This window comes from Plectrocnemia conspersa, unplaced genomic scaffold (genome assembly GCF_051122295.1).
Source record: "Plectrocnemia conspersa isolate PC_06_02 unplaced genomic scaffold, ASM5112229v1 ptg000009l, whole genome shotgun sequence".
Taxonomy (NCBI): Eukaryota; Metazoa; Arthropoda; class Insecta; order Trichoptera; family Polycentropodidae; genus Plectrocnemia; species Plectrocnemia conspersa.
The window spans coordinates 12270428-12297905 of record NW_028277173.1 but is presented as its reverse complement, the minus strand read 5'-3'; the positions used below and the strand labels follow the sequence as shown (position 1 = coordinate 12297905).

At 31.9% G+C, this 27478-nt stretch overlaps 1 protein-coding gene across 5 annotated transcripts in view; it reads left to right on the top strand.

The window, feature by feature from the left end:
- The window catches only part of klar (klarsicht), a 210741-nt gene that overhangs the window by 163481 nt on the left and 19782 nt on the right, over positions 1 to 27478 (top strand). For all 5 annotated transcript variants that reach the window (XM_088193582.1, XM_088193584.1, XM_088193583.1 and 2 more), the window contains one exon: positions 213 to 392. In XM_088193582.1, the coding sequence (XP_088049708.1) occupies positions 213 to 392 (180 nt within the window). The remainder of the gene's footprint in view (positions 1 to 212; positions 393 to 27478) is intronic.

Genomic DNA, 27478 nt, shown 5'->3' with positions numbered 1-27478 from the left:
ATCAGAATTTAAATAGTTTTTAAATAAAAATCTACGAATTTGGCTAATTGTTGTGTTAACGACTTCTCATCTTAGTTCCTTTTATACACAAATCCTTTTATATTCTATCAAAGCCAAGCTTTACAAAAGTGTTGAGCTTGAATACCAATTCGTATCATTATGTACGAAAATATTTTTCATTATTTTTAATATATTTTTTGTATTTTGTTTAGGTATTGCAACGGGAAGTACAGTGGCAGGGTCGGATTGTGAGCTCAGTCGTGAGACTTTGTCGTCACGGTCCATCCGAAGAAGCTGCCCGTGCTCTCGAATGCCGCTGGCACCATCTATATCTGAGGTCTCTGGAATGGCAGTTTCATCTGGAAAATTGCTTGACGAACGTCGATTCGAAGGTGAGTCCGTAATATATTATAGCATTTAATTAAACATCACAACCCTCAGCGAATATAGTGCCAAAGTCAACGAGTTTTCACCCTTCGTTCCCATAAATCTCTGGGGATCGAGGCGATGGGTCACCGTATCATATTTCGTAATGTATATCCGCTTTATTAGATTATCGCGTGTTTAATATATTATAATTTATTTACGAAAAACTACTGTCATTTTTATGCTAGTGTCATAAATTATCTCTAACAATGCGAAAGCTCGTGTCTTTTGCGAATTATAAGTTTCGGAAGCTCGTGGCGCTTTATTTTGCGGTTTGTTTATTTAGGTCAATGGTTTGTTTGATTTATTAGTGTTTTCAAATAACTATGACTATATTGTGTATACAAAACCTAACGACTATACACTTTTATATTATACAATATAAATTCATTAAATATTAAATTTGATTATTATAGTAGGAAAATGCACTGTAAATATTTATAGCGTATTATTAGTGTAATGCTACAAATAATAGTATGTATTTATAATCTTTGATATATGTATGTACACACATATATTAAAAATATATATGTACATATTATAAACATATCTATTTTTGACGAGAAAATTTTAATTAATTCCAAAACTATAGCTGATATAATTATGTAATGTTTACTGATCAATGGTAGGTGAAGACCATTAAACAATTATTAAATATTTATAGGAATATATTTAATTAAAAATATCAAACGATATTTTTATGATGGTCATTCATGACATAACCTAAAATATTCTGGTCTCGTATATTTCTTCTACACATTCATACAACAGAACAAAATGTTTCTCGTACTAAAGCAATTGTGTGAACCTTTAGAGCTAAATGTCATGCAGTTAAACTGGTGGGTTTTTTCGAGAAAAATGCAAAATCAATATTTTTGCCAACAAAAAAATTTGCAAAATTAAATGAGAATCAATAACAATTTTTTTGTTAAAAATTAAATTTGCACGAATATTTTTGGATATATAATAACCGTTGCATAAACAAGGGTGTGCCCGTGCCAGATGTTTAAAAAGGTTTTTTTTTCTATTTAAATAGCAATAGTGTTATGATTTTCTCTACTATTTTAATCGGCCTTATCTTTGCTTTGGCAATCTAAAAATTACAATAATACTCGGATTATAATAAACTGCTCCGCGTGAAAGACGGCAGATTGCAAAAATGTATGGGGATTTTCCGGAAAAGTTACGCCATTCAATTTAAATTTCTTTTTTTCATCATCCTAAAATGTTTTTGTTTATCTTTAACTTGCTCAAAATATAAAAAAATTAAAATAGAAACATCTGTTACTAAAAATTATCTCTACGATTCGGGTTTTGGTTATAAATATGGGAGCCCAAAATTCCTTTGTAACTTGTCGCTCTGTAATAAATCGAAATAGATCGATCTGTTCGATTATTCGTTTGTTCTCTTCAACGATCATACAGTTTTCTGTTCACCACTAATATAAAGATATCTAGATGCAATAATATACTGCTTTACTACAATTACATATTTTTTTTACTTATCAAAATTTTTCGAGAATTTTCAAGAAAATCTAGAAGCAAAAATTCTCATTTCTCGAGAAAGGAAAAACATTGAGAAACCAGGATGTCAAAGTCTTGCTTTAAATTATATATTTGGCTTTCATTGAAAAGTGTCGTTAACATGTTCTTTGCCTGATAATTATACATATGTATTATCACCTTTTTATTAATTATTGAAAATAGCTTACTTTATTTAGGGTAAAATCAATTTAATTACTATTAATTGTTAATAAAGCTGGTAAAATTAATTGAACTGCAATTGTTTGCATTATTAAAATGGCTATTTTAGATGTACGTAAATAATAAATTTACACTGTTATTTTTTTATTGTTTTATTGCTGCTGGCAACATCAATCGTATAATTACTCTTCGCGTTCGCTAGAGGCGCTCGCGTCGGTCGTCCACTTGGACATTTCCGACAATCAATGTTTATGGCCATCTTTTACCATTGGATTACGAACAATTATGCCCGCATGCTGCGTACACGCGGAACAATGTCGACCGACCACTGGCAACACTGTTATTAACGGCGAACAAACACTTATTACTCGCCTCTGGATTCGCGAGCACTTGAATTGCGTCGGTTGCAAGCGCAACCGCTCGATGTGGCGTTGTCGTCGATTAATATCGGACATAGATAAGCTTGATTAATTTATTGATACTATTATTATTTCCTATAAGCGTGGATTAGTTCTTAGGCACGTTCTCGCTGCGAGAAATGCCGATCTGACGGTGGTCACGTGGTCTGGCTGTTATCAGCATATATACATAGCGATAAAACTGTAAAACGAACGTTTTGCTACAGAGACTTGTCAGTGTGTATCAATAAGGTCTAGTATTTATTGAGAGATGGCGGTGCCTCTCAATGAGTGTACAAATAAATTATGCCCGTATATGGTAAGCATTGTCTGTCACATCATGCTTTCTATAATTGGTTTCTTTAAAGACGGACAAAGATAGTAACCATCGACAGTAGACTATTATCAATATAAGAAGTAAGGTTTATTCTCACAATGTCAGACACGGGACGATTTATTACTTTTCGTGTGAATTCTTCGATAAGATAAAATTTTGTTTTAATGTATTTTGTCCAATGAGAAAGAAAGCGTCATAATCATCATATATCCGGCATAGTGTGAACGAACGGCAAATTTCTAAAAAATCTATGTCAAGTTTACCTTAGTGCAAAATGAGCCAAAATTTAGATTATTGAGAAAATGCAAAATAAAAATACAAAATTATATGTATGTATTATTTTGTTGGGTTCAACAGGTTTTTTTTTTATTTTTTCACATTAACCTCCTCAGACTCAGTGCACATTACAATGATTGCCTTTGAAGCAATTTTCGATTTATTTATCTTTTGTACATCACAGTGTACACAATATTATTTAATTCACTTAAATAAAGAATTTAACAAAAATATTTTTTCTACAAAAATAAAAGTTCTAGTATGAGATGGTTAAGATACGATACAAGTACATATCGCTGCCTTCGAAGCTGTCATTAAAGTGTGTGTGTGGGGGGGGGGAGGGTTTCTATGACTAAATACTAGGCGTTGCTCTGGTATTATTTTGTGGACCTCGACGGGAAACGACGACCGGCAGGGCGTCGTCCGCCGATCTCTTGTATCATTTCAATAACATGTATCTAATTGTAAATACAGTAAATAAACTACTACTGTCAGAAAAAAATCTTCTTCAAATGTATATTATTTGTTATAGATTTTATTATTTATTTGTTTGTATTATAAATATTATCAATACATTTTGATAAAAGCGTTTTATAAAATTTATTATTTTTGATTAAAAAATCTCCGCGAAATAATACTTATTTTCTGTAAATTAAAAAAAAATGTTCCAGTTTTCACAAATTATTAATGTTGAATAAATGAATAAAGATAACGCATGGTTGCAAATATCATAAGTTAGTAAACGTATCATAAAATCGATAATTGATTTTTTTATAGTTTTTTTAATTGGAAATTGCCATACATGACATATTCATAAAATATAAAATAGTCTACGTTTATTTCCTTATCTGTTATCTACATTCATTCATGCACCACCTTCCTTAATCTTTTTAATATTTTAAATTGTGTAAAAATGGGCCAATTTATACAAAGTTGATGAAACACTATATAAATCGAATATTTTTATGGCCGACCTAATAATCACTCAAAATGACAAGAGCGATTTAGGTTCATAGATAGTAGATCCACATATTTTTTCGCCATTGATTATTTAATTATATTTCTTCTGGCTAGTAATTCTCGAGAAAAATGCAAAATAATAAAGAAATTCTCATGAAATATTATTTTTTGTAAAATTTTTAAATGGCACACAACAGCTTTTTTTAAAATCGGGAAGTAGTTTTAAATCTGATAAATTCACAGCTACATTCAGAGCAGGTAGTAAGAAAAAGGAATAGGATTTCTGATTAGCGCTGCGAAAACATTGTTTGAAACATGCAATTAGCACACTTCGTCCTGACTATCTCGAACATTTGCTAGTTAAAAAATATGTAGAATGCAAGGCTCAAATTAGCAAGTACAGATTCGTTCTCAGACTAAATGAAAGAAGAGTCAATATTTTCATGTAAATTCTAAGTCATACGATAAGATGTTGTCAAAATATCGTGTGATAAAAATTAACCGTTAATTAAATATTAAATATATTAGTTAAATATATATTAATATTTCATATTAAAATATGAAATAAATTGATAATGTAATACATATTTATGTACTCGGATGTTTTATCATTATACGCATTAATTCGTTTATATTTTAGTCATTAACTATAATATAATTTACATGCATAAATAGTCACCCAAATTGTAAATGAAATCAGTATAAAGATTTTTCCCATAAAAGGATAGATAAATCATACTGAATAATACATACATTTTTTTCTCAAAATTCTCAGGAAATTTGGATCATTTTCTCATTTATGTAACACTAGTCCTGCCCTATATTTCAGGGGTGTTTTTTTAATACAAATTAGGGTATTAGTTTATAATTGACAATCTGAAATTAAATCCATAATTTAATTTACAAATGATATTTAGCTTTGATAATAATATCACAGTTAAGTATAAAAAAGTAAAACTAATATTGATGCTCTATGTGTAAATTGGCTTTCTCTAACTTTTGATCGAAAATACTCAATAATGCTTTATTTGCACTCTTTTGATATGAAATTTTTTAAGAAATTTTTAAGTCGGTAATCTTAAAAAAAATGCTTTTCAATAAACAATTTGTTTGCCTGTCAAAAATGAGAGCTTAGTGAATAAATTGATTTTTCATGTAAAAAGAACCGAATAAGTTTTAGGTTTTAGTATTACATACTTAATTTAAATAAATTAATAGTATTGTTCTTTCTGTAGAGTTGATAGAGTTAGACAATTTATATATAAATTTATTTTAAGCCAATAATTTATGACAGTATAAAATGTAAATTTTTGAGTTTTCGCATCAATCAAATGTTTGAAATTATTGCCTTTGGTTGTATGCTTTCAATGTATGAAATTTTATATTGAAGCAAAAATTCAGCTGCGAAGCTCGCGCATCAATTATCATCTACGTTGGAAACCTAGCGTTTATCGTTCAGCTTTCGCACGTTCCTTTTCACAATTTGCCTATAAAAGGTTAAGAATCGCTGGCGTGCAATACTTTTCACTGTATCATTTTCATACACGTATCGCGCTGCACATAACTAGTTTTGTTCGTTTTAACAACATCGTTCGCAATTACGAATTCACTCGACTTTCATGTCCGTTTATCGGCTGTCGAGAAAGACTTCTCTCCAATCTTCTCCGTATGTTGTATTTTTTGTGTTATACCCATGACAAAGAAAGTTATTAAAGGGTATCATCTACGCCCACTTGACATTCTTCGTTTCTTGAACGAAATGATATGCATTATGTACTGAAGAGGCATTGTTTCTGGGAATCTAGAACGCGAGCAATAATACCACTATCAAATAACCCTTTTGTATATGCGTTCGAATGCATATTTCAAGTGTCCATGATTTGTGTTAGAGCAATTTTGATACAAAACTTTCTATGCGTGTTTATTATTATGATACACAGTAAAGTACTGTTTGTTGCGGGCGGAAGATACAGTTATGAATGAAAGCCTTTAAACGCATATCATTCGTCATAGTGGAACCAAAATTGTTTTAACCTTGTATTTTTATCATGCTGTTGAATAAAACCGATAAGTATGTTTTGAGAATATATAGCTCTAAAACCATTTTGATTAAAAATATATTACCATTTGTATTTCTATATAACTAACTGATATTTACATATTCCATTTTTTTAATTTATAATTCAATAATTCGACATTCCGTATTTGGGGTAATAAAATAATGTTATCTACTTAACCACTACTAAATGGATTATTAAGTCATATCAATAAAATATCATTGTATGTATCGATGATGCCATTTTGTCATTTATATAAAAGGTTACTTTTAAGCTCGCAATATTTTGTGTTTTATTTAACTATTACAGTTAATTTATGTTATCTTTTAAATTTTCTCGAACTGTTTTTGATCGCATGCTACAAACGATGTCACGATATATCGAACAAGGTGTGTTTATCTCATTTTGGTTAAACGGTTTTTTGTATGCATAATATTTATTATAGCTACACGCAACGTCAAACTTCATTCTGACAGTTCAAACAATCAACGATCAGAACAAAGCATAGTCTATGAAATACTATATATCTAGTATATTTACATTATCTATGTAAAAATATATTATGGCTTTAAATGTATATGTACTTTTATTGTTCATATAAAGACGATCGTTGGTGACACGCAAAGTGGATTTGCAACATAACCGTCGCATCGCTTCATTTTTGTGTTTCATTCCATCATAAATTGGACTCAAAAGTGTTCCGCGGTCACGTGGAACGATTGCACACATTTTTTTAATGGTTTGTGGGAACACGCCATAATCGAGATGCCTTGCGAGCGACCTTGACCGTTATGGGAGAATCGTGATATCTCCGTTTTACAAACCGCATCTTACCAGTCATAGTGCATATACGTATATATACAAAACCAGTCGATACGACAAATATATGGTATGTATTATATGCATATACGTGTGCGCTATGAATTTGCATAACTCGCCTCGCGTGGGCTTTGTCCACATTCGAGAGCTTTCAAAAGCTCCCCCCCGTTATTTTGTGAAATCACAAAGTTATGATTGTATCGCGGCCTTTATATTCCCATTTAAAACCCATTACCGGATTTGACTTACAAAATGAATATTGATCCTCCCCGTTGTAAGATTGTTTGCGCTGTACGTGTTACGTGTACGGGGTGTGGTCATCGGGTTTAACAACCTTGATGGAGTTTCCAGGTGGCGATCGTTACACAATAGTGTGTTGACGGTTTTTTTCAAACAAACGTGGAAATGCTCCTAGAAAGCTGGTAAGAGCAGATCAAATATTGATCAGCTCCAGAGCGGTGGCTGTTTGGACACGTACGAAAAGCTACTACACATGAAAGCCAACTCTGAGTTAAACTAAAGAGCTACTTAAACAACACGTGTGCTTTTCAATTTTTGAGATTTTATTTACTACATGATCAATGATTGATTAAGGTTTTTGACTGTAGTTTGGAAATACCTTTGTATATATTTTTTGCGTTGAAAATACACAGAGACGTTTTTTTGTGTAAATTCCGTCTGCATTTTTCGCAGCTCAGTTATTTTTAACTAATTGGTTGCATGAGTTGCTAGTTCATTACTTTAATGGTATTCAGTATTATATGTATAATTTCATATGATCACAATTAGCGTAATTACCATATTACAATTAGCATGATTACCATATCATCCAAGTATTTTTTTAATATTTAATATTTAATTTTTATAATATCTACAACTGAAACATTTAGGTTAAATAACATTTTTTAAAGTACCGTCATCAAAATTGAACACTTGATATTTAAATAAAATAGTGAGACTATACATAATATACTATATGTGATATTCGAACTACTGTTGCGTAGAATGGGTAATTTTACAATTATAAAACAGAAAAAATATGTTCGTCGCGTAATAAGATTTATTTTTTAATGTGGCGATGCTAAGGTTTATATTATTTTATTCTCATTGACCCCGCTCTCGACTGCTAGAGCGAGGTCGCATGCTTACGATATCTCACAGCATAATAAAGCGGCTAAAAACAGGTTTAGTTAGCTCAAAAACTTAAATTTATTGGGTTATATAATTATTTATAGATTTTTGAAAAATAAAATAGTAAAATGCGGCGCTTCCACAATATACATATGTATATCTACACATTATCACTAAAGTTTCCAAATATTTGAGGATACGAATATTATAATTTATTCGTATTTAGGGGGCGTAGTACTAGGGGGGGTTGACCTCGCGGCCAATGAGACTCCTGTATGAATCTAGATGGACTTTTATTAAGTTATAATTACATTTGACTATGGACGATTAACGGCGTGACGTTTCTCCCGGTTGCTGTGAAGGTGGCGCAGGTGATGATGTCTCAGGGCTCTAGTGGCTGTGTGCGGCGAGTGGTTCGTTGTGACTCTTCGAGCATCTGGTGGTTCGGGAGCTCCAGGATTGATCGTCTGGTTCTAGTTCCTCCGAATGGCTGCTGATAGATCTTGGCTATTTGTGTGGTCGCCACACGTAAATTTTTGAAAAATCGAAAAATACTAATTTCAGTTTTTCGTAAAAAAAAAATGGTTTAATTTGGCCGTAGATAATGCATCGGTACGTCAAATAAAAAAATGACTACCTGCGTTGTTAAAAAAATAATACACAACTGTGTTTTGAGAGTTAATCGATTTTTGGTAATTTTGGAATTTATTTTTTTAAACATTCCACTCAACAACAAATCGGGCAAATATATTTGGTATTCAAATATTCGGATTAGAGTATAATTGTCATTGTACTTCAAAATACTTGGGCTCATATTTACATTATATTTTGTTAGTTAATATCTTCTTAATATCCAACAAGTACATAAGTAAGCATACCAGAAAATTAATTACAAAATAGTGATCACATTTAAAGAAAATAATAGTAGTGTTTTTATCAGGACGTGTTGTGGTGATTTATTCAATTTTATAGAATATAGATATTTTTGTATTTATTATTGCATCCCACTTATATTTAATCTTAATAAAAACAATTTATAGATTCAGTAAATAATTAGTTATAAAACAGCCTTGTCCTGGATGATATACGAAATTTGCTTTACAAATGTTCTTTTTTTGCAATTTTATAGAAGGTTACTTCTTTTAACCGATGAATAATTGAAAGCGAATCAATGCACTAGGAAGCTTCCAATGTCATTTCAAATGTATTATACACACACTAATATGTCGGATTAAACTTTCAAAGTATCGAAGGTTATGCATTGGATTCATTATTAGAAACGAAATCAGTTTGCGGTTACGTTCACGATCTATAATATGAAGTAATCCCGCATTACGGTTATGAAAGCTCAACAAATCATTAGCATAATTCACAAAGTCTACGAATCCATTTGTAACCATCACGTTTGAGATGTCTGACCAAATTACACGTTAAACTCATCTCGGTTACGTTGTCGACGGTTTAAAAAGTAAACGTATCATAGATGAGATTTTTTATTTCATTTTTTACCATCTTTAAGCACTCAAGAAGCACGTAAACGACGTTTTGATGGATGGTGGAGAGTACTTTTGACCAATGATAATAATGCTCGTCAGAGCCACTTTTAATGATGGGAATTCGAGTGCGACACGTGCTGGAAGCGGAAGACTAATTTTTAATGCACGTGGGGTTATATTGAATTGATTATATAAAATAAATAGAATATAACATTTTATTAAAAACGGACATAAAAACAAATTGCATTGGATGATAGTGAAAGTTAGTTGGTTTGAGGTTTGGGGATGTTAATATATCACATTGCACCAGGTGAACCGTGAACTACAACTGGCAGGTAAAAACAGGCAGGTGCTCGTTACAGCCCTGTCTAGACCAGGTGTGCACGTGCTCAAACGATAAAAGTTTATGAACACAATATATTTTTTGTACTCGAGTAGTATATAAACTTAGAAATTCTAATATAAAAAGTACAGTGGTTATATTATACTTATAATTATACATTTTTTACAACACAATTTTGTACATTTTTTACAACAAAAATATGCTAACCTTATATTCTCGATTATCCGGACACGGATAATCCACCCTATCAATTTTTATATGGTTTTAAAAAATGTATAATATTTTTACAATACAGATTTTTATTTATTAGGAAAATCTGTGATTCCCATTTGCTTTTGAGAATCTTTCAATATTTTTTAAATATTAATACGACTTTTTCTAAGTGCTCTTATTTCGTTATATTTAAATTCGCTTTGGTCGATTTAGTCCATTTTAGCAGAAATCAGTGCCGTATTGTGACTTATGTATTTGTTTACATCTGCACTTGTATTGTCGCTATCACTACCTTCCTCTTCTTCTTGAGTGGCAATAGAAATTGGCATTGATGATATAATACCTTGGTTCATTGCAATTTAACTTGTAACATTAGGCGATTAAACTCTTCATAAAAATATACTTACAACCATTATACCGTCGTTTGTTTTCGATATGCTTCCCTTGGCATGAGAAAGAGCATTATCAATTAATAATACTGCTAATAATACTCTGTAGCAACCCTTCACTTTTTTAAAATCTCTCACCTCAGGAACCAATTTGGTTTTAAACCCATCTTCGAAGATCTCTATCCATCCATGCTCCTTTTTGGTTATGATAATCAACAGAAGGATTTTTTATTTCAGTCCCATTAAATGATCTAGGTTTTTTGCTCTTCCAATCCAGTTTCAGATGATTGTAACACATGACTAATACGCTCTTTAAATGATTTAAAAAATTTAACTATAAAAAAAAAAAAATTACGCACAGATATATCGCATCCGGATAAACGAGAGTAGTATATTGTATATGTAACATTAACCGCTGAATTCACATGTATCATTAACTTTTTTTCTATAAGGTCTCGTTTTCTATATATGTATGTTTTAATTAATTAAAATGTATATTTCATAAAAAGGGTCCCAAATCTCAGATTGACAATTACAGGCCAATAGCTTTGATCTTATCACCTGCAAAATTATTTGAAATTGTTTTGCATAAATACATTTTTAATTATTGCAGGTGTATGCTTCTCGACCAACAACATGGTTTCCGTAAATCTCGATCCACTGTCACTAATCTAATGGTTTTGTCTAACTATGTTTCAAAATCATTGGACTCTGGTGTACAAGTGGACGTCGTATACACAGATTTTGAAAAAGCATTTGATAAAGTTAACCATGCTTTACTTGTAAAAAAGTTATCTAATTTCGGGTTTTCTGAAGATCTCATAAATCTATTCTCAAATTACTTGACCAATAGATATCAATTCGTCAAGTATAATAACTCCTTTTCAGAACGATATAAGACCCCTACTGGAGTACCTCAAGGATCCAATTTGGGTCCATTGTTGTTTTTATTGTTCATTAATGACATAGAAACAGCAATAGAGCATTCAGATTTTTTATTATATGCAGATGACTTGAAAATTTACAAGAAAATACTTTCGATTTCTGATTCCCTCGACCTACAGGAGGATCTCAACTCTATATGGAAATGGGCTTGCTATAACCAATTGCCTTTCAGTGTAAAGAAATGTCACACAATTTCATTTTCAAGGTCATTAACGCCGGCAAAATATTCATACCATCTAGGCGGATATTTTCTGGAAAGGTTTTCTTCAATTAAGGATTTAGGAGTGACTTTCGAAGAACGTTGGAAATTTAGCCAGCACATTGCAGAGACTCATAGCAAATCCTTAAAAATGCTCGGTTTTATCTTGAGAAATGCGCGTTACTTCAGGAATACTTTAGTATTGCGCACTCTTTATGATACTCTAGTCCGCAGCATACTAGAAACTAGCTCCATCATTTGGATCCCAGGCGTAATGAATCAATGTAATGAATTGAAGCTGGAAAAAGTACAACGTAAATTTCTTCGATATTTATACTTGAAGGAATACGGGTATTATCCGTTCTTGTTTCCCAGTGATTTTATTTTGGGAGCCCGGGGATACGTTTCTTTGTCGACTCGCAGAAGTGTTTATGTAATTAAACACTTCTGGAAATTGCTCAAGGGCATCGTAGACAATCCTTCAGTGCTCGAGCAGCTTCAAATGTGGGCTCCTGAAGGTGGTTATAGTTCTCGGTCGCGTCCACTATTCTTGCCTGTTAAGTGTAGAACTGGAGCACTTGCCAACTCTTCTCTGGCCAAGGCTATTTATCTGCTCAATTCTGTCCATAGTAATATTGACATTTTCTCTTGCACATATGGAGGTTTGGCTCAGTTCGTATGGGACAATGCACACCTGTTGAGGTGATTTGTGTCTGTTGTTTTGTCTTGTTTATATTTGTATGTATTATGATGTATTAGTACTTTTGACTATCGTGACGCATTAGGTTTGCCTGTCAGATCACGATGGTTATAATTTTAATAAATAAATAAATAATATTTAAATAGAGATGTCTTATCTTTATGGCAAACATCTTGTGTAATTCCAATTACGAATCGTTTACGATAAAGAGTATTGTAATGTTCGAAACTTATAATGAGTTATACGTTTCTTTCATATCTACAGTTGATTTGATTGAATTTTTATATATGAAAAACATCAGATAAAGCTAGATAAAACATGTTTTAGATGCAGCGACATTTTTTCATTATTTAATGGTTCGCTCGACCATCCATTAGATATTCAATTTCCTTTAATTGAATTAGCGTTCGTTTCGTAACAGTAAACACTTCCTTTTATGATCGGACTATCCGACTTTCTCTCGCTCATCCACTCTCAAATCGCATATCCATACAATTTATGGAATATGTGGCGGTCTACCGTCTATCTATTATATATAGTTTTATATTTTCAATTATTTCCACGCATTGAATAGCAATAATTCTAAGCAACACTGTTCACTAAAAAACCCCGAGGCAATGTGTTCGTAAAGCCCACTGCCTGGCGTAATTACGGTTATTGTACGAATGTAATGATTTACAATTAGATACGCGATTACCCATGAAATGTTTCGATCCAGTTGAATGTGTGTTTTGGTGCATTTTCGAAGAAGTGCTCAATACCATTTTTTTCAGCTGCTGCTACCTTGAAATTATTGTATGCATGCCGTGGTAGCTAATTGCGATCGAAGCTGAGCTTTGGTTGTTTGCGCTCATGATGATGCGAAATGGTCTTATGGTCCAGATGCTGATCTTTGTGGCCCGCGGCCATCAATTACCATAATGGTAGAGATTCAATCTGTGGAAGTTCTTCGGGTTCAAACAATTATACTTAATGCGCTGCCGTTTGTTTTCAAACATTTCGCTAAGGTACTAATTTAAAAAAAACGGTTTGATCAACTATGCAATTATGACATAATCATGATACAAGTTACTTACTGTTGAATAAAATACTTAACAATTGTACATTATTTATCTTGTCTTTTTTATTTGATAGATATTACGTCTTATGGTGTTTAACTCGTTTTGTCAATAGTAACGATACATGATAATGGCGCTGTGTTTAGAAAGGCATAATTGTCACTTAAAAATCACAAAAACACCACTTTAAAAACGACAATTCAGGAAAATAAGTAATTTATCAGAATCATGTCCGTATCGAATCGCTCCTGAAGTCGACTTACTATCGCAAAAAGTAAAAGTGAGTGTCGATAGGTTAAAGCAATCGATCAAACATTGCCTACTTGTGCGGTCCGTTTAATCGCGGCAATAAAACAATTTTTGTGAGCAACGAAACGAGGAAGTATTTATTACTTAATACCTATCGATTAGCATCTCTCTGGCCATATTGACACATTGTAATCGATAATTGTTTGCGAATCGGCACGACAGCTGCAAGGCCGGTTGCAAGATTGTCTCGTTGTGCAATTTAGACAACGATAGAAATGTTTGTGTTCTAAACACTTAGATAGGGTCGTAAAAGGAGCGAGGCGAGATGGTGATTTGCATGAACTGTTGGGAAATGAGAGATGAGGCAATGAAGGGACTTTAAGCCTCTGAACACAATTCTTGAAAGTCTGGGCAGAAACTATTTATACGTTAACCAAATCGTGCGAAACGTTCCGATATTGAAAAAATGGAATAATCGTGCAAATAAATGATGGAGCGTTATCGCCGAGAGCCTTGAGCCGAGCGTGAAAATTGCAACATGAAAAAAGGAGGAATTCTTCATGAGTCATTGTGGAGCTACACGGTGATGGTTTCTTTTCGGTTTCGGTAAAATAAGACTACTTAACTATAGAAGGCGTTTCCTTCTTAGTTTGACTCAAGTAGGATGTACATAAAACTGAAGTAATTTTTATTTAATTGAAGCAATTCAGTTTCAAAAGTTTAATAATTAAATTTTGTTATTGGTTTAAGGTTATTTTGTACCACACAACTTATTGTCAGGGACGTAATTTGGGGGAAGGGCAGGTGGAGGCATTCCCCCCCCCCTTGAATTTTGCTAGAAAAATGTCATTCAATGAAATACTATGAATCTTAATGAAATCGAAATATTAAAATAAAACGACTACTTTTGCATGGATGGCCACCACAAAGAAAAAATCTCAAAAATTTTTTTAAAAAACATTTCAGTGAAATCATACCGGAATATATTTTCACCGGTAGATATATATATATTTACTAGTGAAAATATAATTTATTTGGTAGGGACTAATAAAAATTTATATGATTTCAACTTTTCCATATGTAGTAATATATAATTTACATACTTATCATTGTTTGTTTAAATTTTACAGTGAGTGTGTACTTTTTATTGAAGTTATATTTCCTCTAGTGAAGTCCAAATACATTTTCATCAGTAGATATATATTTCTACTAGCGAAAATAGATTTTAACTGTCTATTTGTCTCTAAAATGTCTATGAAACTATATTACAATTGCAAACGTTCAAACCCATACAGTTTTAGTTTTAGAACTTTCGTTAGTTCAAGTCAAAAATACAAACTAAACCATCTCATCTCTCAGAGGAAAATAAGCGGAAGAAGTGCAGACAGGCGTCGCATCTCGCATATTGCTCCTTTGTCTGCACTTCGATATTTTACTATGTTTTAAAAATATGAAAACTATCCTTATCAATATTACTACGAATTTTTGATATGAGAGTATTGATCAAAGTGTATTCAAACAGAATTTTGGTCAATAGGAGGGCGCAAAAACAATAATCACTTCTCAGAAGTTAAAAATTTACGTCAAAAGCAATAAAATCGTGTCGGAGCCGTCGCAGTGGGAACGCTCGGCAACGAGCGTTCCCACTGCGACGGCGACGGCAGGATTTTATTGCTTTTGACGTGGATTTTTGACTTCTGAGAAGGGATAATTGTTTTTTGCGCCTTCCTATTGGTCAAAATTCGGTTTAGATATGCTTCATTCGATTCTCACTTATTGTGAGTCGTAATTTTGTTATAAAATTTCTTAATATAAACGCTAGATAACCGAGCGTTTCCACTGTACGATTTTATTGCTTTTGACGTGAATTCTAAACAGGGACCCTCTTGAATTTGGTCAGAAAAATGCATGTCATGTTTTTTTAATATTAACACTTGATGAAGTGTTAAATACATAAAATGCTTTTTTATCATGGGGCCCAAAATCATTATTTTCCCAGGGCCGGACTCGTTTTCGGCGGCCCTGCTTAGTACATTTGAGCGTGTTTTTCTGGCTCGGTTTCAAAAGTGTACACATCCATTTAAATAAATAAATAAATAAAAATGAATGTTTGGCTGTCTATATTTTTACTTTCAATGTAATCTATTGATCGGTGATTGATTTATAGTAACTTTAGGACTGCTAAAAACACAAGCATCCTCACAATTTAACTCAGTTGCACTCTAGGATGATATTTTTTTGGTATTTCCCGGTGACCTTTGACATTTAATGAATAAATATTTGTCTACTCCTCTACTCTTTCTGCAGAGCCGTCTTCTGATCTGCGTATGTATTGTATATAAATATAACAGAAACGACTCTCAAATTATTTTCATATTTATTTTCGTTTAATCCTATTCCTATGCATTACTGAACTTTATATACAATTAGCTGTGAATCAACATTTTTTTTGATATTTTTGCGATCAAATGTTTAAAAGCAAAGATTCACGAATACTCGCATTAGACTTTGAGATTTATTCTGCAAAAGTTTCACATTCGGATGCCATTTGGAAGGTCTTATTCACAACTTACTATCGCAATATTAAACGAATTGTGATTGTAATCATCACTTTATCTTTCATATTACCGTGACCGTTCCCCCAATTAGTATTTATTCAACATTTAGACTTATTTTATAGACGTTATTGATTTATTAGTTGTCTGGCATTGTAGTATTCAAGGATTTTTTTTACTATATGAAGTATTATAAATGTATAAATAATAATAACTTATTGGGTCTGTCCTTAATATTCTCAACTCCTAACCTAATAGCTCAATATCACTTTGATAAACATTAAGAATAAATGAGACAGTTTACAGGCATTCGCTGTTATACAATATTTCGTGAGTTCGAGATTCATCGAGATCTCGAAAGCTTTATCGTCAGATCCAGTCCCTTTACTCGCTAATAAGCCTCCGATTGTCGATAGGTTCGCGGCCGATGACATTTGCGGTTTGTGCATCGTGCAAAATCTTCTTAAAAGATTTCAATCTACGCGTTGCGTCATGGTATTTTCGCTAGTTGTTATGTTGAACCATTGTTGGAGTGTTTTATGCGCTCGTGCAATTCCCGCCGGAAAATATTGCAAATGGAATTATTGTGGTATGTAAATGCCGAGTGTTGTTTTCGTTGAACAACACGTGCCCATCAACCCTAAGTTGTTTGCACGAATAAAAAACCTCCCCTCTGATAATTTTGGTTACGAAATTACTTTCCGGTTGTTTAATGCAATATTTTTGGACACGCGTGTGCTTATGATGTATTATAGTTACTAACAATGGCTTTAATGACGTTAGTTACTTTTATAGTTTTACATGTACCATTTTTTACTTTTCCTGGTACAATGGCCGTGTTCGGTTCTTGTCGACTGTCCGCAGAGTTTTTATTTAGTGCTATTTGATCAGGCAATTTACGATATTTCCTAACCCATACTAGTTTTTTTCTTTCAATCTAATACCTCTCTTATTTTTTATTTTCTGTATCTACTAAAGTAAAACATTTTACGATTTAATATGCTCAATAACACTACAACAATGTTTTAACGTACCTCATCCTGCACAAATTGTATTTTATTACATTTTCGTAAAACATTCATTAGTTTTTATAAAAAAAAGTAAAATGAATAGATGCATAAAGAATCAATAAGTTACATTGTATCATACTATGATTCTTAATCTTGGAAATAGTCCAGTTGAATCTTTATCTTTTTTATCTTTACAAACGTTCCTTTCAGCAGCGTCAAGTTATAACAGCTAGTAACTTCATAAGCTTCTAAGTACCACCTCATATCTAGATTACAATTTTTAGTTTGCATTCGCATGCCTCGTGATTTCCAGCATCTTCCTACACGCTCCACCTTATCTATCTCTCGTAATGACGGTCGGCTCCACTCACATTATATACATTTTGAAACCTTTAACATTACACGTTCGCGTTGTACGTATTATATATCTATCTGACGAATCACAGAAGGCATTTATTGTACAGCTGTGTAAAAAATGGGCAGACTGCCATGTATCATAAACCCGAGAATAACACACCTGGTAATTGTAAATTGCATCTCGCTGATATTTGCGGTTCTATAAAGCCGTTTTTTTGCTTCTTCCACTCCACGTAATCACGAGGCGAATTGCCTCAGTGGCGAAACACCCTAGTTTTGCACGTATATAATGCAATGTTGCTGTGTTTGTTTTTCTAGGTGAATTAAAAAGCGAAACGTAGACTGCGAGGCGTTGAAAAATTGAGTTGATTACATTAAATTGCCGGTTGGAGTGTTATCTGAGACGAGAGCCTTAATTCTGAATCTAAAGAGTAATTTATATAATATAATACTTGCATTTTACTGATGGAAAGTAAATAAGATATTTAATACGATTACATTCATGGTAATCGAAACTGATTCACACTGACATATCCAAAATTGTCTTTACGAGACCTTCTCAGATTCAAAAACATTACACTGATTTGAGTGTTATATTTCAAGTTGATTACATATCATGATAATGCGATAAACAGTGAAGCTTCGAAGAAGTTGAAATATGTTCTCGGTTTTTAACAATTAAGAACTAATATGAATAATATTTCTCAGATAACAAATACTATATATTTTTATTTATACGATGTTTGAAAAGTCGTGACGACGTGTATACATGTTACAATACTTTTTGGGTGCCAGCAGTTTAACTTTTTTATTTTTTTTCTCAAGTTTAATTATGTAATACAGTAGTATACAATAATTATATTTTACTTAAAAAAATAAGCTCTTATTAATGTACTAGTTTTTCTGTATAACCCGTTTTTTTCAATAATGTGTATATGTTACAGTGAATGTGTATTTTTCAATGAAGTTAAATTTTCACTAGTATAAATAGAACTGTTTCAGTGAAATCATACACTTTCACCGGTAAATATATTATATTATATATTTCTACTAATTTAACTGATAGTGAAATAATGAAATTACGTGCTGTTTTAAAATATCTATAAAACTCAATTTACAGTTTCGAAACATACATTTGCTGTTCAAACCCAAACCCAACCTTAACGAATTAACCAAGCCAACTTGAATTATACTTTATTTGCGTTAACACAGTCAGTTCGAGACCTAAAGCATGCGATACGGATATACGTTTGACATACTTACTTCTATTTATATTTTATACAAATTTATATAAATTAAAATCATTACTATATTTTTTGTATTTATCAATAAATCAGAGTATCGTACGCTTTAGAACTAATAGTAGGGGAATGTAAACCTAAATTTACCAGCTCTTTCTCAATTATGAATAATGATGAAATGGATAACTCTCGAACTGACTGTATTAACGCAAATGTAGTATAACGATAGTTCAAAAATTATAGTTAATTGTAAGGCCTTCCTTGTGTCAAGTTGGATTGGATTAATTAGCTTAGATTAGGATTGGGTTTAAACGGCAAATATACGTTTCGCAAGTGAAGTTATATTTTCACTAGTTTCACAAACTTGACCAGTTTTATTTATCAAAAAATTGATTTATATTTTCACTGATCAATATCAGTGAATCTGTGTTTATTCACTGTGCGAATGATCTGGTACACGTACATACGTTCGGATCATTTTGGATTTAACTGGAGATGCTTCGCCCTATAACTATTTTTTGAACGAAATTCGCTGGTGGCGTACAAGATTTATTAACAAGTGGCATTCACAACTTAATTTTTTAATTTTTACATATGATTTCACTGAAATGCCAGTGAAAATATATTTTCATTGATAATTCATATGTACTGTAACATAAACAAACACTATATTATGGGTAAATAATAATCAACAAAACAAAAATCAATGGCAACGCACGAGCTTGTTCCGAAACAAATAATTGTGTTGCCCTTTAGTAAATTGTACAAGTGTGTGATTACATAAAAATTTATACTCATTAATTCATATCTATGGTTCATAGATATACGAAAAATATTCATATGCCTATACATACTAAGTCTCATTTTGTATTATTTATAATAAATAGGGCTTTATCATATAATTTTTATGTTTATTATTTTGTAATGTTTCTTTATTAATATTATTTTTACGAAATAAATATTAAAATATATAAACAATAATAATTAAAATATGAATCTAAAATTTATAATTAGTTAATTTTATCACATATTAAGATGATCTAGTAGTGAGCATAGCTTGACTACTTAGACGTCGTCATACGAGATAAAGTAGTAGGCTCGGTATACTTGCTTTTATGTATCATGACAGCTACAATTTTCAATACCAGATTTAAATAACGACTTGAAATACCTTCATAAAAATCTTGATGGTAATCTTCACGCTTTTTGCTATAATTTTATAGCAATCATCCAAAATCGCATTGTATTAAACACCTTACATGCTAACATGACCTCTGCTCAGAGCTTCATGGTCAACGAATTTGTGTGAATACATCCATTATATGTGTATAACGATTGTATCATTAGGCCACCAGTAATTTAAACAATTAAATTCTTGCATCAATTAAATAATGTTTGTAAAATTCCTATTTTGCTAGACTACACATAATATTATCCAGGAAGCTAACTAAATACATCTTGGATAACCAGAGCTCATTTGGATCTCTGCCATAGATAATGGTAACACTGGTAATATTTCACGTGTAACAAGTAGCCCCCGTATAACGTCGTGAGTATTTCTAAGTAAATCTCGCCTAGTGGATTTAGATGGGTAAATAAGCGATGCATTAAATAAGACGTGCATATTATTTTTTGCTTTTATCCCGATTTAATATTGCGCTAATGGGCACGTGCATCTGCGTGCAGCTGCAACAGGTAAATTACGTAGACATGACCGGATTGGAGCCTTAAAAATATGAACAAGACGCTCCAAATTTTCGATCAAAACCTGTTTGGTTCCGGGGCGAAATTTAATTGTTTGATTAATAAGCTCATTGTGTAAGGAAGACAAGTAAACATTTTAGATGCTTTATTTTATATAAGTAGTATTATAAAATAATAAGTAGTATACATATGAAGAGTGTATATTACAGTGTTCGAAATGAAACATCACTTGAATGACTATTGCTTCCTCAGAATTTTATTTTAAAAATTGGACTTAAGAGCTGGAAGAAGTGGTTGTAGATAATGATGGAAAAAATAATGTGTAAAAAAATATACGCGATTTATTTCATTATACATCACTAATTCATATTCGTGCTATTTATTCTATGTAAATATTTCAAACTGTGTACTTCAACATTGTCTATTGTGATACTTCATATTCGGTCTTGATTGCGTTTAGATATTGTATAGGTATTAGAATCTGAGATAAAATCTCCGAGACGTCGATTCGGTGCCATTGTTGTGTGAGAAAAGCATTCATCTCAGCTATGACAACAAATTTGTACGGTTATGCAACACCGCCCGGATGTTTTGATTGTCCGAACTCGATCACCGATCGATGCTCACCTTGAAAGCTTTCACGTCCAGGTCCACGAGGGAGGTCTCTCTCGTCGAGCTTTCAAAAAGCTTAATTGCATTCTTCTGGCACTCACTTTCTCCTCTCGGGCGTTGATTACGCGCAGTGCGTGAGGATATTTTTTCATTGGACCTATTTTTACATCACTATCAATCTACGGTGGCACAATTGAAAAGATACGCCGCTAATTTAGTTATAACGAAGCTGAGCGTTTCGGCGTTGCAGCGCGTGGGAGGAGCGAGCTTATCGAAACGTTTACGGCCTAGAAGACCGACTTCTAATTTGGAGAGTGATTTAGTGAAGAAAGGGTAAATAAATTGATTAGATCGTTTAAGAAATGATACGGATCGTACTGTTAATTGATTTAGAACTTTCGTTTTAAATTAAACCCGATGACATAAACGCCCAGAGATTCAACAATATAATAATTATTTGTCGATCAGGGATTTTAATTTTGTCCTTTCCACTAATAAAAAACTTTTCAATAGGCGTATAAATGAAATTATCAATACACAGATACACAAGAGATACTTTTGAGGCTCAATTGCTGCAAATATTTATATGCGATACATTTACAAAATACAAAAATGATACAATAATTACGAATTATGTATGTATTAATGCTTTTTACGCATATTTTATTTTGTAGCAAATTACTGCATACATTTTGTTAAATGTTATCTTATATAGTTTGTTTTAATCTACCTTATATAACATACTAAGAGCTCTTTGATGCTCTTCTTGATTGGTTGCAGCTTTCTTTTCGTAACTATTCTTAAAATAGTTCATGTGTAAAATTACAAGTTTTATTTCGAATTGAATAGTATCAAATTACACTTTTGTTACTCCATTATCAACACTTTTCTTCGTTGTACATTTACATAATTATACGTCCACATGATAGTATGATTGCTAGAAAAGCGGCTCGAGGGCACACTCTTTTGGATCACTGTTTGAGGTCGTCCTTAACCCACATACGATTTCGTTTCCGTAAAGTTTTCTCATCATCTTTTTACGTTTATTGTCCGTCATGGCCCGTCGAAGGCATATCATCACGTTTTCCTCTCGTATATTATATGGCTATGATATCCACATAGTCATTTAGCCATATACAATCGGGGCCCCTTTATGGTTTTCAATTTTGAACAACTTCTTCTGCGTATTGTTATTTATAATTTTACGGTCACGATTTTGATAAACGCGCGCGTAAAAACATCAATTTTTCTAATCAGCTTCTTGATTAATGTACGTATTTTTAAATTTTAATTTGGCGTGTAAATCTTGTATTGAATTGCTGCTTTTTTAATTAAAAACTGAGCGTTTGCGTGTATATCGCTTTCACTTAATATATTTTGAGTCAAAGTTCGCAGTGTGGTATTTTAAAGGTTCTTCACAAAGCCGTCGATTTAACTGATATTGCCAAAAAAGTTTCCCACTTTCTATTTCACCTTGTTTTTTATAATACTTTAAAGGGAATTTGAGAAACAGATTATTTTAAACGAGTTCTTTAAAAAATGAAAGTTATCTAAAAAAACAATATCTTTTTGTAACGATAAGAAAATTCATGGAATGCATTTTTTTATTAATAACAATATACCTTATCTCAAGTACGCTAAAGCTTTTGATAGCATTTTTTACTATAAATAAATTATGTTTTTCTGCAATTTAGTATCAATGTTACTTTAATATATTATACATATAATGTATATTATTATTTTTTAAGACTAAATTATAACATGTAATTAATGACGCAGAATAGATTTTAATTTTACGTCTATTCAAATCAATATAATTTTTGAGTCAAAGTTCTAAAAATTGTTAATTTAGAGGGTTCCTAAAAAACACTTAAATGATAAAAAAATTCCCACTTTCTATTTCGCAGAAAATGAAAAAAATACTTATAAGATTGAAAGGTAAAAAAATAGTATGTTTTGTAATACATTCATACATAAATGCAAGTCGTTTTTTAAATACATCTTCAAAAAGTGAGTTTTAGAGTAACGCTTGAAACCGTTTGAAGGCAAGCTGTGAACGCATCATCTTTTAATCGAGGGCCGAAACTTATTGTTTATATATATGATCGATATAAAAATATTAGTAAAATTAACCTGCTGGCGCGCCGCCGCTGAATTTCATCAATCATTCATCAGTCCATCCTCACCATGACCTACAAAGCTCAGACTACCTTCTCCGGAATGTATTTTATGTGATGTTCGTGTCAACAGCGTACTCGCGTCTTCTGGTCCATTCTCTACAACGCATATCCAGCATCATCCCGCTCAAGAGCGGTTCTCTGCTTAGGTCGTGATTGATTTTCGCCGTGTTGTTCGCATCATCACGACAAGGATGGTCGTCGTGTAAGTGCTCTGTTAGAATGCGGAGACCGGCGGCACGTGATCTGGTTCGTGTCCCCAGAGTCCGGGTCCCCAGCATCCACTTTTAGCCACTCGTGTGAGATTTTTCTTCGTCGCGCTCGTGACCGTCTCGGAATTTGAAATCTCAATATTTGTGCTCTCTTCAATTTCGAGATCATCATGCATATATGCTTGTGGTGCTTTAGTAGTTTTTGTCTGAAGAAAGTTAAGGTTTTTATTTGAAACACGCGTATGTTTGATTTGATCGAAACGAATCTCATCTGATATTACGGTTTCGTAATCTGGAACGAATCGTATAAGATTATTCAAATTTTGTATGTGTGCGTGAATGTGAATCTGGTGCAGTGAGCGGCATGTGTAATGTTCACATTTACTTATTAAATACTGTGGTTAAGGCAGTGTTTTGTTTTGTAAAAGTAAATAATTATACCTTAGATTTGAGGGAATATTTTAAAATCTCAATTAATTCCGTAGTGTACACTAACTTTACTCAGGGCCGTCGAGAGCGAACCCGGACCATGAAAAACGATGATTCCGAGCCTCATGACAAAAATTGCATTTTGTATATTTTTTAACATCGTAATATAATTTCTTGAATAAATAATAATAGGTACGAGTTAACCCTTTCTATGCTACAAATTAATATAAAAATTAGCCACCGTTGCAACATATTTACTGAAATCATATTTTATGCGATATATATATATATATAAATTATTAAAAATATTTACTCATAATATTTACTTGATAATTTGTCGTATTTTCTTTGCTGCTCAGTGTTGCCATATAGTGAACTTCCAGTCCAGGTCAAAAGCAATAAAATCGTGCCATCGGTGTGAAAACGCTCGATTATCAAACGTTTGTATTTAAACTTTTTGAGTGAGAATCTAATAAAGCACATCTAAACGAATTTTGTCTAATAGGAGAGCGCAAAAAACAATTATCTCTTCTCAGAAGTCAAAAATTCACGTCAAATGCAATTAAAAAAATAGTCCTTCATCGCTATAATTATTTTTATATAAACATATTTTTTTATCTTCATGTTTCATTAATTTTTCTTGTACTTTCTGAAAAAATATATTTCCTTGATGATATTAATGGTTCTTCGAAGGAAAAGCTGTAATTTTTTTTGGACGTACAACACTTTTATTATTTTTTATATATGGGCGAGGGATTTTTATTTTGGCGTGGCGTTCCGTTTTGAGTCGTGGGAAATATGGTTACACTACATATAGTGCTTGAAAAAATATTTTTATTCTAAATTTAAGTTATGTGTCAATTTTCATATGCTAAAATTATAAATCGTGATTTCCTAAAAAAATATTATTAAACAAGATTCATAAACAAAACAGATCGAGATTATTATCTGTTTTTTTTGTCAGTAATACGAAAAACATATCACCACCAAATTTGTAGACTTGAGACAAATTTCACGTTTATATGTTTTAAAATAAAGTTAAATCTTTCAATTTATCTTACATAGACATATAGTAATCCATTAAAACTAATTCTTTATTTTATGGTATTAGTGTCAATTTTCATGCTCTTTATTAACTAATGTTAAAAGAACGTTTAAAGTTGTATTTTGTTATTCATTAAAAATCAGGGTATGATTAATGTGAATATATTCATTGGCATTGACACAATTTTTTTTGAGATGTAAAATGGCAGATGATGAAAAGATTTTTTAAACAACTTGTTCGTATTTCTGTGATCTATAAAATAATATTTTTTTATTTGATCAAATATATAGAAAGTAGATGAAAAATAAGAGAATATCAAATGCTTGGTTAAATGTGCAGAAATATGATTTTTAAGATTTCATTGTTTTAGTAATAATAATCTTTGTGCTGTGTGCATCTTTATCATTTAACAGCGATCATTAAACTCATTATTTTTCTATTATATGCAGTTGTAGATTGCGATCAAAGTGATGCTATCGATATATAATATGCAAACCTCAACCTACTTTTGCTACATATAATCATTGGTTTAAAATATGTATTTTTAATAAATCCTTTTAGTTAAAATTTAAAAATGTTAATTAGATGATAACATAAAATCTACATATATACGTTATATGTAAACATGTTTCGTTTTCATTTTTATAAAAAATATTTCTATGTATACCTTATTTTAACTTATGTTGAAACTGATTTTTTTTCATATCTGAAAAAAATATGCAATTTTAATGTAATTGTAAATTAATTAGGGTATATAAAAATATGCGTATCTTTTATTTTTTTAACAATTATTTCGCAATAGATTTACAGCTATACACCTGAGTGGTAAATCCCTAAAAAAAATCGAACATCCTTATCTACAATATAATGCAAGCTAATGGTTTCTGACTGTTTTTTTCCTCCACTTAGACTTCAAAGAAACGCTGCTCGCCGTCTCGTAATAATTACACGTTACGTTCGCTTTATGACATGTAACAATTATTTCGAGACAAGGTTATCCAAATATAGGATACGTACATTTTTTATTGTGTACATAACACCGTTTTCAATACTAACATATATAATTAAAATACTATTTGGAACGCGCCGAAACATTTTTCACTCGCTGTCATTGCATATTTTAACACCGTGCCTATATTGTATCGGCTAGATTTATTGGCTTCACCGTTTATTGATTTTTACTACCAAAGCCCAAAATGTGATAGCAACCGTTGGCTTTCGAAGAGGGGTGGATTATGTTGAATGTAGATATAACTACGAGTATACAAATATATTGTATATAATGGTACTTGACGAACTCTTGTAGATACTTGACTTGAATTGCAAAACATATTTATTATATACATAGCTTTAAAAAAAATCAGGAGTTTTCAAATATTTATTTTTCTAGTATTGCTTTAGCGTATTAACGATGAGATTAAAATTCAGTCTTAGGCTCAAATTTCGCGCACTTTTTTTATAAATAAATAGCATGCTAATGTGTGCTTGTATAATAGCATAAGGGAAAAATGTTTTCCAGAAACATTTTTCAAACAATTTATATGTATAATATAATAGCTGCTCTCATTTGTAATAATATTGGTTGGAAGATTTGTGACATTATTTATTTGATCTATGGGAAAATATTCCTCTTCCTTCAATCGTACATTACATTCAAAACCAATAACACGTGTAATTGAAAATCGACTTATAAAAAGCATTAATTGTATTTAAACACTTATGAAATATAGCATTATTTTATTTACACCACAAAATATTTACCCATATAATTCGATATTTCATACACAACAAACAAAACCGCCTTCACCCCAAAACCAATTTTCGTACGTGTCATTCTTACGTCTATCATCGCAACCCTCGGGGGTGCTATAACACCTAATACCTCGATTCGCCATCATGCAATTTGCCGTTGTGGGATTTTAGGGGTTCAAATAATCAATTTACTTATGTTAGCAGCCCTACTCTTAAATGTTATGTTGATCGCGAGCTTTATGCGATTTTAATGCACTTTGCGTGTGTATGCACATGCACATTTCGATTCGTGTTGGCGTTTATGGTATAATAACGTATTGTTTTTCGTGAGAGCAAACCCGAGATGTTCGATGCTGGATGATGATGCTCTTAATTGGCCACGTTTGCTTGTTGTACGTGATGCAGAAGCGTGAGGCTGGAAGTGCATAATATTGCGATGCATCACTCTTTCATCATTTGACATTTAGGATAGCTACCTAAAACAGTTTTATGTTCAAGTACATTTTACTTATCATTACTTCTTGAAACATATGTATTGATGGTTATTCAAATGGAGTTGCATATTGTCGACAATAAAACAATATTATTAACGGCCAATATTTTATGCTTGTTTTTTCAAGTCTAAAAAACCACTGTTTTGAATTAACGTTATCATTAATTTTATACCAAAAGAGGAGCTAAAGC